The following is a 14924-nucleotide window of genomic DNA, read 5'->3' as shown; positions in this document are numbered from 1 at the left end:
AGAGGACAACCATGCCAATCACTCCAAGAACCTTGTATATAAATATGTGATCACCTCCCACTCTTTCAAGATTCAGTGAGAAATTAATGCCACTCAAATTTTCTTCACAGGTCAACGTCTCGATTCAAGAATCATTCTAGTGGTTGATCAAGTCATTTCTCAGCCTTTTCTTTAAAAAAGACCAAATCTGTAAACAGTACTCCCAAAGTGATCTCACAAAAACCCTGGACAGCAACAAGGGTTCTTTACTTTTCTACTCCAACTCTGCAATTAAGACCAACATGCCATTTGCCACCTCAATTATTTAATGTAATCTCTTTATAGGGTAGATGCGCAATCTTCTTCATCAAATACAAGGGAAGAGGTCTCCTCTGGTTGAGATATCTAGAACTAGTGGTCATAAGATTCAAAGATTCAAAGATTCAATTTTAATTGTCAAGTGTACAGTACAGAGACAACGAAATGCATTTAGCATCTCCTCTGGTTGCGACATAGCAAACGATTTTGAAACTAAATAATAAGTGTCATAACCGAGGTGTTGTTTAGTAATACAGATGTTCCTCGACAATAACGGATTGACAAATCAGCATAGAAATAAAAATAACGCCTTCACCCAAGTAAGGTGTGGAGACTCAGATGCTGACCATTTCTATGAGATCAACAGATTTTTAGATACGAAGGGAATTGAGGAGTATGAAATTAGTAGGAGAAAATTATGCTGATGTTAAAGGTCAGCTATAGAGGCAGAGCAGGCATGAAGGGCTTATTCCTGTTTATGTTTCTCACGTAATGCTACTGATCATGTTGGTATCTAGTGGGTTTTCAGTTTGTGATGATTATGCAAATTAACATTATAAAAACCTGACCGGTAATGGGGCGACCAGACTGTACACAATACTGTTGTGATTACACAATTTATGTTTATTTTCTCTCCACAAATGTTGACCAACCCAGTACTTTGTGCTTTAACATTTCTGATACAATTGCAGAAAAAGCTAAGCTATTTATAGAGTTTTGCTAGTTATTTTTTTTACAGCTAATACATAGTAATATTTGTAAAAAGGTTGTAATTATTTGTTAGTTTTTCCATTTTAAATTTGCAGTGGAAATGTTTGAATCTAAGCTGGAAGGCTATTGTAAATGTGTGCATTTGTTCTATGATGCTGCAAAATATAAGGACACAACTCAGAAAACCATTGCCTACAAGTAAGTCTGCTTTCAAAATGGCTGACAAACTATATTTTCTTTAATTAAAGGGACTGAACAGCTTTATTGCCGATTGAAATGATGACTATGTGAATACTGCAAGGATTCAGAACTCAAGACTTTCAGTAATACGCACAAAGGGCTGTAGAACAGATTTTAGCACCATAAATCTAAATCTTGTTGCAAATTATTTCTGTAGAGCATTTCCTGGAGGGAATGTGAATGAAATAAAAGATAGAAGCGAATTAACCTAAGGCAAAAGCACAAAGATTACTATCCTCAAGCTCCACTGCGAAACGTCTTGATTTGGTTGGGCAAATTTCCATTTCTAGGAACAATGTTGTTCCACCTGGGGAGTTGCCAAATGTTTATAAATGTGGTAGTCTTGACCAGTATGGGGCATTATTACAACCTTTGCTTCTGTATATCAAGCTTTCTTTGTGGGGGAAGATTAACATAAATGGGAAAAGCCCACAGGAACGCTAATTCCACAATCCTGGTCACGATAGTGACAATTGCAACACTGTAGCCGTAAATCCCCAATTCCTGTGACCGTGTCTCTCCACTTGATATCCTGAAATCAGTCCAACACATAGCGAATGTAAACACAAAGTGTTGGCTGAATTCAACGGGTCAGGCAGCATCTGGGAAGGGAATGGACAAGCGACGTTTCAGTTTTTAACTCAGAGTCTGAAGAAGGATTCTGACCCGAAACGCCACCTTCCCAAGTTTTGTTCAAGATTCCAGCATCTGCAGTTTCTTGCATCTCCAGGTGGAAACTACCCATCTAATATAGGCTGGAACAAATAAATTATTCTCATTCAAGAGATGACAGCTGTAAGTTCTTTGAAACCCATGCAATAAAATACAATACTGCACAAGATGGGTCATTTCTCCAAAATTAAGGTGATGAATTGAAACTAACTATTCTTTATTTCACTGAAAGATCTCAAGAAAGCTTTGTTTCAATCTATTAATTGTTTCTCTATTAATGATTCTTACATGCACTTTTTCTCACATTTTGAATTATTTTGGGAAACAGATTTTACAATTTATTTTGATTTGTTTAGTGCAAGTTTAAGTTTAAAATACAATCCTTTGCTGAGGCAAATATTAGTTCCTGCTATCCTATCAATTATTTCACTTGTTTTAAAGGCTTTAGTTATATCTCTCAAGATTCTTCATCTTGGTGAAGTTCCTCCTTTCTCACACTTTAAATTACATGTGTATTAAATATGTGTATCCTTCTCTTTCTGCTGAAAGGCCACAGATCCAAAATGTTGACTGCACTGCCCCTTTTCACATATGTTGCCTAACTTGCTTTTCCAGCCTTTTACTGTTCTTTTTTTTTTTTTTTTAATTTTATTTTTATTAGAAGTACGGTAAATTACAATCCTACACAACACATATATCTTAATACATTTTTTGTACCGCTTCATTTTTTTTGAGCTTTAAGAAAAAGGTAGAAGTAAGGAAAGTAAAGAAAGTGCAAGAGAATCGTGAAGTGCAAGAGTGTTGGGAAATGAAAGCCCTTAGGAAAGAAGTTAGAGAAGGAAGTAAAGTAAGAAAATAGACCCTAGAAAAGAAAGAAAGAGAAAATAGAAACAATCGCTCTATTATAACATTAAACTCCGCAGAAAGGGGACTACCAACCAAGTCTGTTTTTGTTGTTTTACCTCCCGTTACCAGGTCCTGATACCACTTATTTATATATTTGTTTTTTTTAAATTACTATTGCACCTCATACTTGTAATAGGTCCAGAAACATAGACCACGTCTTTTACTGTTCTTATGTCAGATTTCGAGCTTCTGCATTTTCCTGATTTTTATGTTTTGGTACTGGGAAGAAAAGATGTGAATGCTTGGTTGAAATAAAACAAATACATTCCAAATGAGACAAGGAAAGAGGAATAAAAAGACGAAGGGCCACTATTAGTAAGGGCACCAAAATGTATGGGGAGAAGGCAGGAGAATAGAGTCACGAGGGAAAAATAGATCAGCCATGAACGATTGGTGGAGCAGACTCGATGGGCCGAATGGCCTAATTCTGCTCCTGTCTTATAGTCTTTTGTATTTGTTTGGATAGTAAACACCATACTGAAATTATTACTAACACTGCAAGTTATTTCCTGAGTGAAAAGGTATATAAATTTATACTTAAGTACCATTAAACTCGCATATGTATCATGTTTAAACAAAATTATAGCCACTTCATTAATACTGATAACAAGCCTAAGGTTTAATGCCCAACTCAGACTGCCATTGAGAATGTCTCGTTAGATAGGAAAGTGTCATGGTCTTGACCCAGATATAGTAAAGGAAGGATGGCATATTTCCAAGATTGTCTGCAACTTGGCAGGGCATTTAAAAATGGTAGTGCTCCCTGCACCTGCTGTCCTTGTCTCTCTTGGTGTTCAAGGTTACGCTTTCGGGAGATGCCCTTGAAGGCAGATGGATGATTTATTGCTGCTCATCATGTAGGCAGAGCACTGGAATAGGGGGAATATTTGTGGTGGATGGGTGCCAAAGAACATCACCCATCCAAACACGTGGCAAGTGTTGCATGATATTCCTGCTCTTTGTTGCAGGATACTTGGCTTTTGACCTGATCATGTATTCACAGTATATGTGTGACTGTTCCAGTTAACATTTGAATCATTGTTGATTCTTTTGTTATTTTTGATGAGGATTACATAATAACAATACTGTTGAATTTAAAGGGGAATTGCTTAGACTCTCTTGCTGAGACATTGCTGGGCACTTGGATTGCTTGGCATTAGTTACTTGGACAGGTGCATTGATAGGAAAGGTTTAGAGGGATATGGGGCCAAACATGTGCAGGTGGGATCAGTGTGGATAGGGCACCTTTGCCAGCATGGGCAAGCTGGGCCGAAGGGCCTGTTTCCATGCTGTATGACTCTTTGACACAAATAATGAACATGTCATTTGCCATGCACTAGACCAGTCCTGAATGCTGTCAAGGTCTTTATAGAGGCAGATTTGCCTCTATAACCTTCGCTCTGAGAAATTGGGTTGCAACTGAACACTTTGGAATCCCCAGCAAACATTCACTCTTCTGAAGTTATGGTGGAAGGAAAAATATTAGCGAAGTAACTGAGAATGGCTGGACTTGAGCTACTGGTTTGGGAGTGTTTTGAAGTGGCGTCCCTTGGGGTCAAATGAACAAATCCATCTTCCTTTGACTACTATCAATGGAGAGCACATTTCTGGATACCCACCAGCATCAATTTGATTTGGGTCCTTGGGTCAGCCAAATTAATATGTCAAATTATTATGTTCCAGCACTGACAAAGCAGACCGACAAAATAGATTTATAAGCAGGCTACAAATACATTACATATCCTGTCATGGATAATTATTACTTACTGTGGTCCAAGATGAGGTCTCCAAACCAGCTTTTAAACAAACAGTGATCACCACATACTGTGGAGAGAAAGTAATAAATTACACTGCATCATAAATACCATTCTCTCACTGAATCTTCTCACTTCTGTTTGCAATTTTTGAGAATGAAAAAACTGCAAACCTTAGAAGTAACAATCATCAAAACATTTTATTACCCATCCAATGAATTAGTGCCCAGCAGAAGATTTTTGTATTGTGAGAGTTTAAGAGGGCAATAAATCGCAATGGGCAAGCGGGTGAAAGTGCTGATGCCAACTCCAAAAACATCGTCCTTGTGATGGAAAAGGTTTCCAAGGTTCATGCTTCACCATATTCATCTTGGAAGTCCAATACTCCCCCTGAAACTCAACGGGGCCTAATCTCAATGCTAAAATATTTAACTTGTTTATTTTTCTGCAGATACAATTAGATTGCTTTGTATTTCCAGTATTTTATTGCTTTGCTTCATTCGACAAATTTATCTGGAGGATGATACGCAGCATTCAGATTAGCATGTGACACTGAAGCCAGTACTCAGAAAGTCTTGCAATGGAGCAGCTTGCTCCTAATAGGGATGGCAGAAACATCAGACACTCAGTGATACCAGGATTCTTGACAGATTGAACTCCACCCACTTGTTCTCCCATGGATGCTATGGAGGGTGGTTAACAGGACCCCTGCAGGCTTTACGTATTTTTCACATAAAATTCAAAAATCTGAATTTTCTTATTTTAAACAAATGTTCAAATTTAAAACAAGCACAATTCTTTGAAAACTAAGCACGTCAACCAGCAGTGAAATGAATGCAATAGGTTAAGATCTCCTGAGCATACTGCTGACATTTCCTTTCCAGATGTATAGTAATTCTCCTCCTGAGGTTGGGCCAACTCAATTCCAACCTGAGTCCCTGTTGTTCTTTTTTTGCATTCAGTAGCAGGAAACACAAGGGAGAGATTAATTTTCAAATAATACATCAAATTTTGCAAATCTGATTGAGAGGCTGGGAACTATACTAGAAATATTAATTACTACACTCAATTTAGCTGCCTTATGAGATTTGTTTACAAATGTGGCTATGTGTCATATTTTTTGTTTTTTTTTTAAAAAGATCAGCTCTGCTCTTAAAAAAAACAATCAAGCTTAAATCCTGATAAACATATACATTTATATAAAGATTATACTATACTATAAACTGCTAATTATGGAACTACATTCAAATAAAGTCCATTATAGGTGTTTTGATTAACTGTGTTTTTCCCCAGTCTTTAATTGGGACATGTGGGCTTTTGTCCCAGTCCACAGATTTTTTTTGCTCTGTGGTTTCTGCATCACTGGAGTTGTGGCTGCATTTAGCTTTAAGATGTTTATCTGTGAAGTAATCGTAATTGACTGAATCTATTCCAACAGGCAGCACTTTGTGTAACCTTAGAGCACAGAGCCCCCTCAACAGCCAACATCATTCACCTTTGAGGGATGGATTCTCATTACATCAGCCGGTAAATGACCTCAGCGACTTCTCCTCTTGTTCATTTTTTGGCAGTGCTTTTAGCAGATCCTTCAAAACTTTTAGCTGTTTTATGGGGTAAACCAGACTAAGCGCAAGTCAGATACCAAGCCGGGGGATAACATTTTACGGTGCTGGGAGGATAACACTTTGTTTTCTCTCAAATTTCTGACCTCTCATTAATATCTTCCCATGATGATTCCCAGGATGTCACTGTGCCAAGGTATTCAATTGTTCTTTAGGTCTATTGTGAACAACTACATTTTGTTATTGTATTTAACTTTCATTCTCAGGTGTCAACTGTTCCAGCTCTATTAATATAACCTCAACCGTTGCATTTGGCATATTGTCATTGTAGTTCGCGGGTATAGAAACTACTGGTTAAAATATTGAATTTGTTTCAAAAAACTCCCATTCACAATTCTATAAACATATTCTTGCTTATTGACAAAGGGATATATTTTTTCTCCAAGAGAATCTCCAACTTTTCCTTTTAAGTCCAGTGATAGAAGAATATGGGTGGACTTGCATTATCACATGATATTTGTCACTCAGCACGGAGAAGCTAGACTTTCCTCACACTTACCTAGTGTGTGACGTGGCAGATTCAGGCAAATTTTGAGGAGACCCGTCTCCTATCGGTAAATTTGAATTCTGTGGGCAGCCACAGCACTTGATGCACCGTGAATACTGCACTGCACATTTCTCCTTTGCAACATTAAAGCGAGGTTCTTCACTCAGAATTTACATTTCCCTCACCCACCCTGCATCAAAATAGGTTGCTGGGTGAAAGCAGGCAGATGCAATTATTACCAAAACTCCTTACTCAGCCTGGGAAGATTTTTGTTGTGGAATTGTAAATGCAAAACTTTAGCATCTTTTCCCACTTTTACCGAAATAATTAGTTCCACGTTATTCTAGGGTTCTCTCCATTCAAAGTTCAACATTTTAAAATTCTGCAGTTCTCTACACTGCCACACCAAAATCGGAAGTTTTCTTTTGTATTCCACATCTCAATTAATCAATAAAAGTTATGTCATCTTGTGCGATGGCCCACCATTCTCTGAATACTATTTAGTACAGTACTCCTCTACAGTGTGAAAGCATGCCACAGGCAGTGGAGGCCAATGCACTGGATGTTTTCAAGAGAGAGTTAGATTTAGCTATTAGGGCTCTTAGGGCTAAGGGAATCAAGGGATATGGGGGAAAAGCCGGAACGGTTTTGGATGATCAGCGATGATTATAGTGAATGGCGGTGTATTCTTCTTGGTTTCTTGGTCCTCCAAAATATTCCAAATGGAATTTAAACTGGAGGTGGTGAAGGGAGGGCTTAAGCCAGAAAGGGTTATTGGGAAGAAATTTACTTTTAGTTGCATCTGGTTGGGTAACTATAGTAGGGTGGAGATTATTGCATGCTTTAATTCTGCGTGGGAAGAACGAATTGCTGTACACATCTGTCTTTGTAGCTGGGATCACAAATTGGATCGAATGCCCTGGTCTGCTCCTAATTGGTTTGGGTTTGGTGTAGGTCTTGTAATCTATGTCGAGCTGACCATTTAACATTTTGTAAAAACAGGTAAAAAGGTGAGCTTCACGTGCTGGCTCAAAGGGCCGAATGGCCTACTCCTGTGCCTATTTTCTAGGTCTACGTTTCATAATTGCAGTACTAAATATCCTACCAATATTTTTAAATGACCCCTTAGTTCTAAATCCCTCAGCCAAGGAAAGCATGCTCCCTGCATCCACCCTGTTGAGCTATGTTCAGAATCTTATATGTTTGTGAAGTTACATGGAGTCCTAATGTGAATGCAATGACATCACTGAACAGATCTCTTTGCCCTTCTCAAGAAAGCACAAGCTCATTAAGCAGTTTTCTGGAATTGAAAGGATGGTGGTTTGTTCAATGAGAAAAGATTGAATTTCTCTATTGACCTGAAAGAATGAGAGGGGATCTCATAGAAACGTACAACTGTTCTATGGGAGTTGACAAAGTAGATGAGGAACAATGTTTCCTCTGGCTGGCATGGCCAGAACCAAGTCAAGTCAAGAGAGTTTATTGTCATGTGTCCTAAATAAGGAATGAAATTTTTGCTTGCTGCAGTACAACAGAGCATTGTAAGCATAAATACAGAACAGTTCAGTGTGTCTATATACCATATACCATATATATATACACATAAATAAACAGATAAAGTGCAATAGGCTGTCATAGTTCAGAGTTTGTTTGATAACGAGTTTAATAGCCTGGTGGATGTGGGGAAGAAGCTGTTTATGAACCTGGATGTACCAGATTTCAGGCTCCTGTACCTTCTGCCTGATGGCAGCGGAGAGATGAGTGTGTGGCCAGGATGCTGTGGGTCCTTGATGATGCTGGCAGCCTTTTTGAGGCAGCGACTGCGATAGATCCCTTCGATGGTGGGGAGGTCAGGGCTGATGATGGACTGGGCAGTGGTCAAACTTTCTGCATTATTTTCCACTCCTGGACGCTCAAGTTGCCGAACCAAGCCACGATGCAACCAGTCAGCATGCTCTCTACTGTGCATCTGTAGAGGTTTGAGAGGGTCCTCTTTGACATACTGACTCTCCGTAATCTTCTCAGGAAGTAGAGGCACTGATGTGCTTTCTTTATGATTGCATCAGTGTACTGGGACCAGGAAAGATCTTCGGAAATATGCAGGCCCAGGAATTTGAAGTTCTTGACCCTTTCCACCATATAAATGGGATTGTGGGTCCCCATCCTACCCTTCCAAAGTCCACAATCAGTTCCTTGGTTTTGCTGGTGTTGAGAGCCAGATTATTGTGCTGGCACCATTTGGTCAATCGGTCGATCTCACTTCTATACTCTGACTCATCACCATCAGCGATTCGTCCCACAACGGGTCCTTTTCACAATGGCAGGCAGTGACTAGTGGGGTACCTCAAGGCTCAGTGCTGGGACCCCAGCTATTTACAATATATATTAATGATCTGGATGAGGGAATTGAAGGCAATATCTCCAAGTTTGCGGATGACACTAAGCTGGCGGGCAGTGTTAGCTGTGAGGAGGATGCTAGGAGACTGCAAGGTGACTTGGATAGGCTGGGTGAGTAGGCAAATGTTTGGCAGATGCAGTACAATGTGGATAAATGTGGGGTTATCCATTTTGGTGGCAAAAACGGGAAAGCAGACTATTATCTAAATGGTGGCCGATTGGGAAAGGGGGAGATGCAGCGAGACCTGGGTGTCATGGTACACCAGTCATTGAAGGTAGGCATGCAGGTACAGCAGGCAGTAAAGAAAGCGAATGGTATTTTAGCTTTCATTGCAAAAGGATTTGAGTATAGGAGCAGGGAGGTTCTACTGCAGTTGTACAGGGTTTTGGTGAGACCACACCTGGAGTATTGCGTACAGTTTTGGTCTCCAAATCTGAGGAAGGACATTATTGCCATAGAGGGAGTGCAGAGACGGTTCACCAGACTGATTCCTGGACTGTCAGGACTGTCTTATGAAGAAAGACTAGATAGACTTGGTTTATATTCTCTAGAATTTAAGAGATTGAGAGGGGATCTTATAGAAACTTACAAAATTCTTAAGGGGTTGGACAGGCTAGATGCAGGAAGATTGCTCCCGATGTTAGGGAAGTCCAGGACAATGGGTCACAGCTTAAGGATAAGGGGGAAATCCTTTAAAACCGAGATAAGAAGAACTTTTTTTCACACAGAGAGTGGTGAATCTGTGGACTTCTCTGCCACGGAAGGTAGTTGAGGCCAGTTCATTGGCTATATTTAAGAGGGAGATAGATGTGGCCCTTGTGGCTAAGGGGATCAGGGGGTATGGAGAGAAGGCAGGTACGGGATACTGAGTTGGATGATCAGCCATGATCATATTGAATGGCGGTGCAGGCTCGAAGGGCCGAATGGCCTACTCCTGCACCTAATTTCTATGTTTCTATGTCAGTGGCGAACTTGATGGCTACGCAGTCATGAGTATAGAGTGAGTACAGCAGGGGGCTGAGCACGCAGCATTGAGGTGCTCTCGTGCTGATTGTTATCGAGGCTAACACATTTCCACCAATACGGACGCAGACTGTGGTCTGTGGATGAGGAAGTCGATGATCCAATTGCAGAGGGATACACAGAGACCCAGATCTGAGAGTTCGATAACCAGCTTGGAGGGGATGATGGTATTAAACGCCGAGCTGTAGACAATGAATAACAGCCTGACATATGAGTTTTTGTTGTCCAAGTGGTCCAGAGCAGAGTGGAGAGCAAGTGAGATCGCATCCACCGTTGATCTGTTGTGGCAGTAAGCAAACTGCAGTTGGTCAAGATTCTTGTCGAGGTAGGAATTGATATGCGCCATTATCAACCTCTCAAAGCACTTCATCCCCACAGGCGTTAGTGCCACTGGTCGGTAGTCATTGGGGCACATCACCTTGCTCTTCTTGGGCACCGGTATTATTGATGCCCTTTTAAAGCAGGTGGGAACCTCAGAAGTGAGAGGTTGAAAATGTCCGTAAATTCTCCAGCCAGTTGGTCTGCACAGGCTTTTAGAACACGACCCGGTATACCATCAGGTCCAGGAGCTTTCCGAGGGTTCGCCCCCCTGAAGGATCTTCTGACGTCGACCTCTGTGACTGTGACTGAAATACTAAAGTGAGGGCGAGGGATAGAGCGATAGGCGTCTTTGATGGTCGTGTAGCAGTGGTCGAGGGTGTTTGATCCTCTGGTGCTGTTACCAGCAGTTACAGTTTCAAGAATTCAGGATTAAAATAAGATTAGACTTTTTCATCCAGAGGATACATATCTTTGGAATTCTCTAACCAAGGTGCCATGAAACTTAGTTGCTAAGTATATCCAAAACAAAGATTTATACGTTTTGGATATTGAGGAAACAAACAGGTTTAGTGCATGAAGAGTAGCACTAGGGAAGGTAAAAGATAAGCAAAGATCTTGTTGTAAGGTGAAACAGGCTCCAGGAACTACAAGGTCTGCCACTGGTTCTAATTCTCATGTTCTCACAAACAAAGGTGCATAAGTGTCACAGTCAGCACAGACCACAATGCCCATAGCTGATGCATTGAAGTCTCTATCAATGTTCAATTGAGGTATCTTGGTTCATATGATCCTTAGGCTAGCTCATGAACAATTCATCACACCAGCCTTTTACAAATTTCATGTGCTTGACAAGCATGTGAACAGAACTTTTAATCTTTAACACACTTTCTGTTCATGGAAATGATTTGGTCCCTTCTCTCATAGATAAACATATCATTCAGGGCATGAAGCATAGATGACTGTTCAGCAGCTGAATGCTCATATATTCTCTGGCATCCATTAAATGCCATTCAGGAATTCAAGACACCCTGGAGGTTCAAGGATTCTTTAAAGGTGTTTCAATGTTAGCTCAATGGAATGCATTTTACTCCACTCATTGCATCCGTTATTGTTTGCTTTATAAACACCAAGATCATGATTGCACTTCCAGTGTCAGTAGATTGAATATGCTGCTCAACATTACTATGCTTTTCTTGGATGGTATGTTCTTTCAGGCTTTCTCGTTAGCGACTTAACCAGTGTTTGATGTTGGTTAAATTTTGTGTTAATAATTTTTGGCGTTAGGATCATGGCCATACAGCAGACAACTGATCCAGGTTCTAGTCCCGGTATTGATAAGAATGCAATGTGATGTGGAAACAAACAATTACAAATATAGCTGTTCACTTAAATATGTATTTTTGAACATTATTGAAGTTGAAGGCTTATAGATTATCCAACATTTATTAATGTCCGTAATACTGACCATATCTGCACACCTTTCAATTCATTAATGCAGTATTTAATCAGCGAGGGACCATATATTTTGCAAGAGCTATATGTTTCAGTGATTGTAATCCTCCAATGGCTAGCTAACATACTTTGCATCCCTTTAACACCATTACATTTGTTTTTCCTGGTAATCTGCCAAATCTCTCTTGATTGAAAATTCATGTTGATGGGAAATTTACCCCATGCCACACTTTGTGGCCCTTAAAAATAAAGGATCATTTTCTACAATCATTTGGAACGCTGGAAATGCTGTTTGGGAAATTCTGGCTTCCAGGCCACTTGCGATGCTTTCCCTATTAGTCTGATCGGATTTGCTGATTTTTGTTTTGTTCTTGCTACATTTAATTTAAAAAATGGAAGGATGAAGCACTGTAGGTGCTGGAAAAATGTAATTGAATTTGATATTTATCTTATTGCGTGGGATCCTGTATTGAAGAAAACGACTGCCACATTGTAAACATCAGCGGTTACATTTCATAGTAAGCCATTATATTCAGAAATATTTGGAAATGTTTGAGGTAAAATGTGGCAAGAAACGATGAGAGACAACTGACAGAAAAAAGCTTAATCTGAAGGATGGCAGTAAATTAAACGTTAAAGGGAGCAAAATGGTCAGAACGATAGAGATAACGTACTTTATTAGAAATTAAAAATATCTCTGTCAAGGCCAAAGTTTAGAGCTAAAAAGACAAGGCCAACAAGAATTTACTCCAGGTTAAAATCTTAGTTCTTTAATTCTTCTTGGCCTTGTTCTTGTAAATCAGTTCTTTAACTAAAAATATGAATAATAGGGCAAGTTTAGAGGCAGATAGGAGCTGAAAATAAAGCCTGAAGCTAGAATGAGTGAACCAAGCTTTGATGGGTGGAATGATCATCAGCCTTGTTCAAAATATGATGCACTTCCCTTCCTAATTACTGAATCAGTGTAAACAAAAGGTGAGCCGACAGTATGACAACATGATTTGAATTTACTGGTTTTTCTTTTTTTAATTAGCAGCAAAGCTCAGTCATAAGTCACTTCATATAATATTTTTCACGAACCAAAATGATTTCACTTCAAGAGCATGGAGCAGACAGTTGTTTTGATACTTAATTTTGTGCATGTATTGTGCCAAATTGGCAAAAGCATTTTGAACTTCAGGAGGAGAAATGTCAACATTAATTGGTGAGTGATATCACAATGTCTTTAGGTGATGAGTATTTATGGACTTACTGTGTAAACCATATTTCCTAGTAGCAGGCAGCCAGGCGTCTTTCCATTTCCAAATACAGTGTCTGCAGGAAGCAAAAACACTAACATGAGTTCAATAGTTCAAACTATTAGTTGCTGAAAGCTCCAAGAAAATAATCCCACATCTGCTAGTCATATTGCAGCAGTAGATTTTTCAAAGTTAATGTATGAGCTGATATTGAAAAGAACTAGGTTATTGTGAGTAACTGTTCCTCCAGGATTATTGTAATAAAGATATAATAGCAGCAGAATTTTTTTTTTGAAACATCACTGTGCTCTGGGGTACATCTTATGCACTGCACATAACTAATGCCCTTCCTAACTTTCAATATAAATTAGAAGAATGATCTTGGAAATTTTAGGCCAGGTGACTTGACATCTACTGAGGGAGAAAAATTGTGAATAGATTCCATAAGCAGCAAGCTGAGAACATTTTGTGAGCTTCTGTATACCCAGGCCAAAAACATTAACCGAGAGTTTTATGCTGCAATAAATGAAATGGATGACATTAATGTGGTTGGTATTATTTATCTTAACTTAAAAAAAATACATCTGATCAAGGCCCTTTTGGCTGAAGTGAAAGCTCAAGGGATGGCAGGCAAGTTGCAACTTAGACCCCGGATAATGAATTAGTTGTATAAAAATATTTTAAAGAGTAGCTGTCAATGGAAACTACTCCACATAGGCAGTTGGGATTACAGGAATAGCAAAGTTTTGTTGGTGGTATTCTGATATGAACCACTAAAAGATTATCCAAGTTTGCAGAGGATGTGGCGTATAAAATATCCAAAGCATCGGCTAAAGTTAATAAACCTTAGTATTAAATGTTTGGAACACATTTAACGATGGGTGGTGAAAAACTCCTCGCAATGGCTCAACAAATAGCTTGAAGTGTCAATGTTACGACAGGGGAAACTAGAATGCATGGAATTGGAATACCATATACGTGTCGTTTATATTATTACTATAGTAATATCGCCCCCTTTTATATCAGCAATATGCAGATGTTCCAGGACGATGATGTGGTGGTGATAGCAGAATATGAGCATTAAAATATTGAAGTACAGTCTGCACCAGTGGTTTATATATTGCATGTATTCCCTATTTAATCACTTAAAAGCTTCATAGTTTGCACAAAAAAAAATCATTCCGTATGGGATCACAGTGGAAAAAGTTGCAGTGTCAGCGAGTATTCACATATTCAATCATATCCACTCTCAGCAATCTTGGAGACATAGTTCAAGGAACTTTGAATAAATAATCAAACAAAATTACTGTGATGGAGGTATACTCCTGCACACAACCAGATCTCTCATGCAGCTAGAAGATGAACAGCCAGTCTGTTTGATAGTCAAGCAGACTGGCCAAGTTTCTGGTTTTCTTTGAACAACACCATGAGATCCAAACCCCTTGAGAAAGGCCAACACAACTCTGGTTTAACACCTCATCTGAAAGAGCACTTCTGGCAGGGCAGTGTGACCCTAGCACTCAACTGCAGCATTAAACTACTTTATCTGTTCTAATATTGCTGGAGCGCATGACTCATGGGCATTTTATCTTTACATTTGATTAATTTCTTAATATATATAGACAACGAAAACAAAACTTACTGGAAATACTCAGCAGGTAAAAGACTTGAAATGTTAGCTCTGCTTCTCTTTCCATCGATGCTGTTTGACCTGCTGTGTTTCTAAAGGTTTGTTTTATTTCAGACTTTGAGAATCTACAGTATTTCTTTGATTATTACATACACTGTTATTTTATTTTAAAT

The 14924-nt window shown here is 39.2% G+C and overlaps 1 protein-coding gene across 4 annotated transcripts in view; it reads right to left on the bottom strand.

The window, feature by feature from the left end:
- Window positions 1-14924, bottom strand: part of atp8a1 (ATPase phospholipid transporting 8A1) — a 301017-nt gene that overhangs the window by 27947 nt on the left and 258146 nt on the right. For all 4 annotated transcript variants that reach the window (XM_055636910.1, XM_055636888.1, XM_055636895.1 and 1 more), the window contains 2 exons: window positions 13136-13197; window positions 4594-4650 (listed from right to left, as the gene is read on the bottom strand). In XM_055636910.1, the coding sequence (XP_055492885.1) occupies window positions 4594-4650; window positions 13136-13197 (119 nt within the window). The remainder of the gene's footprint in view (window positions 1-4593; window positions 4651-13135; window positions 13198-14924) is intronic.

This window comes from Leucoraja erinacea, chromosome 1, assembly GCF_028641065.1.
Source record: "Leucoraja erinacea ecotype New England chromosome 1, Leri_hhj_1, whole genome shotgun sequence".
Lineage (NCBI taxonomy): Eukaryota > Metazoa > Chordata > Chondrichthyes > Rajiformes > Rajidae > Leucoraja > Leucoraja erinaceus.
This window is presented reverse-complemented; position numbering and strand designations above follow the sequence as displayed.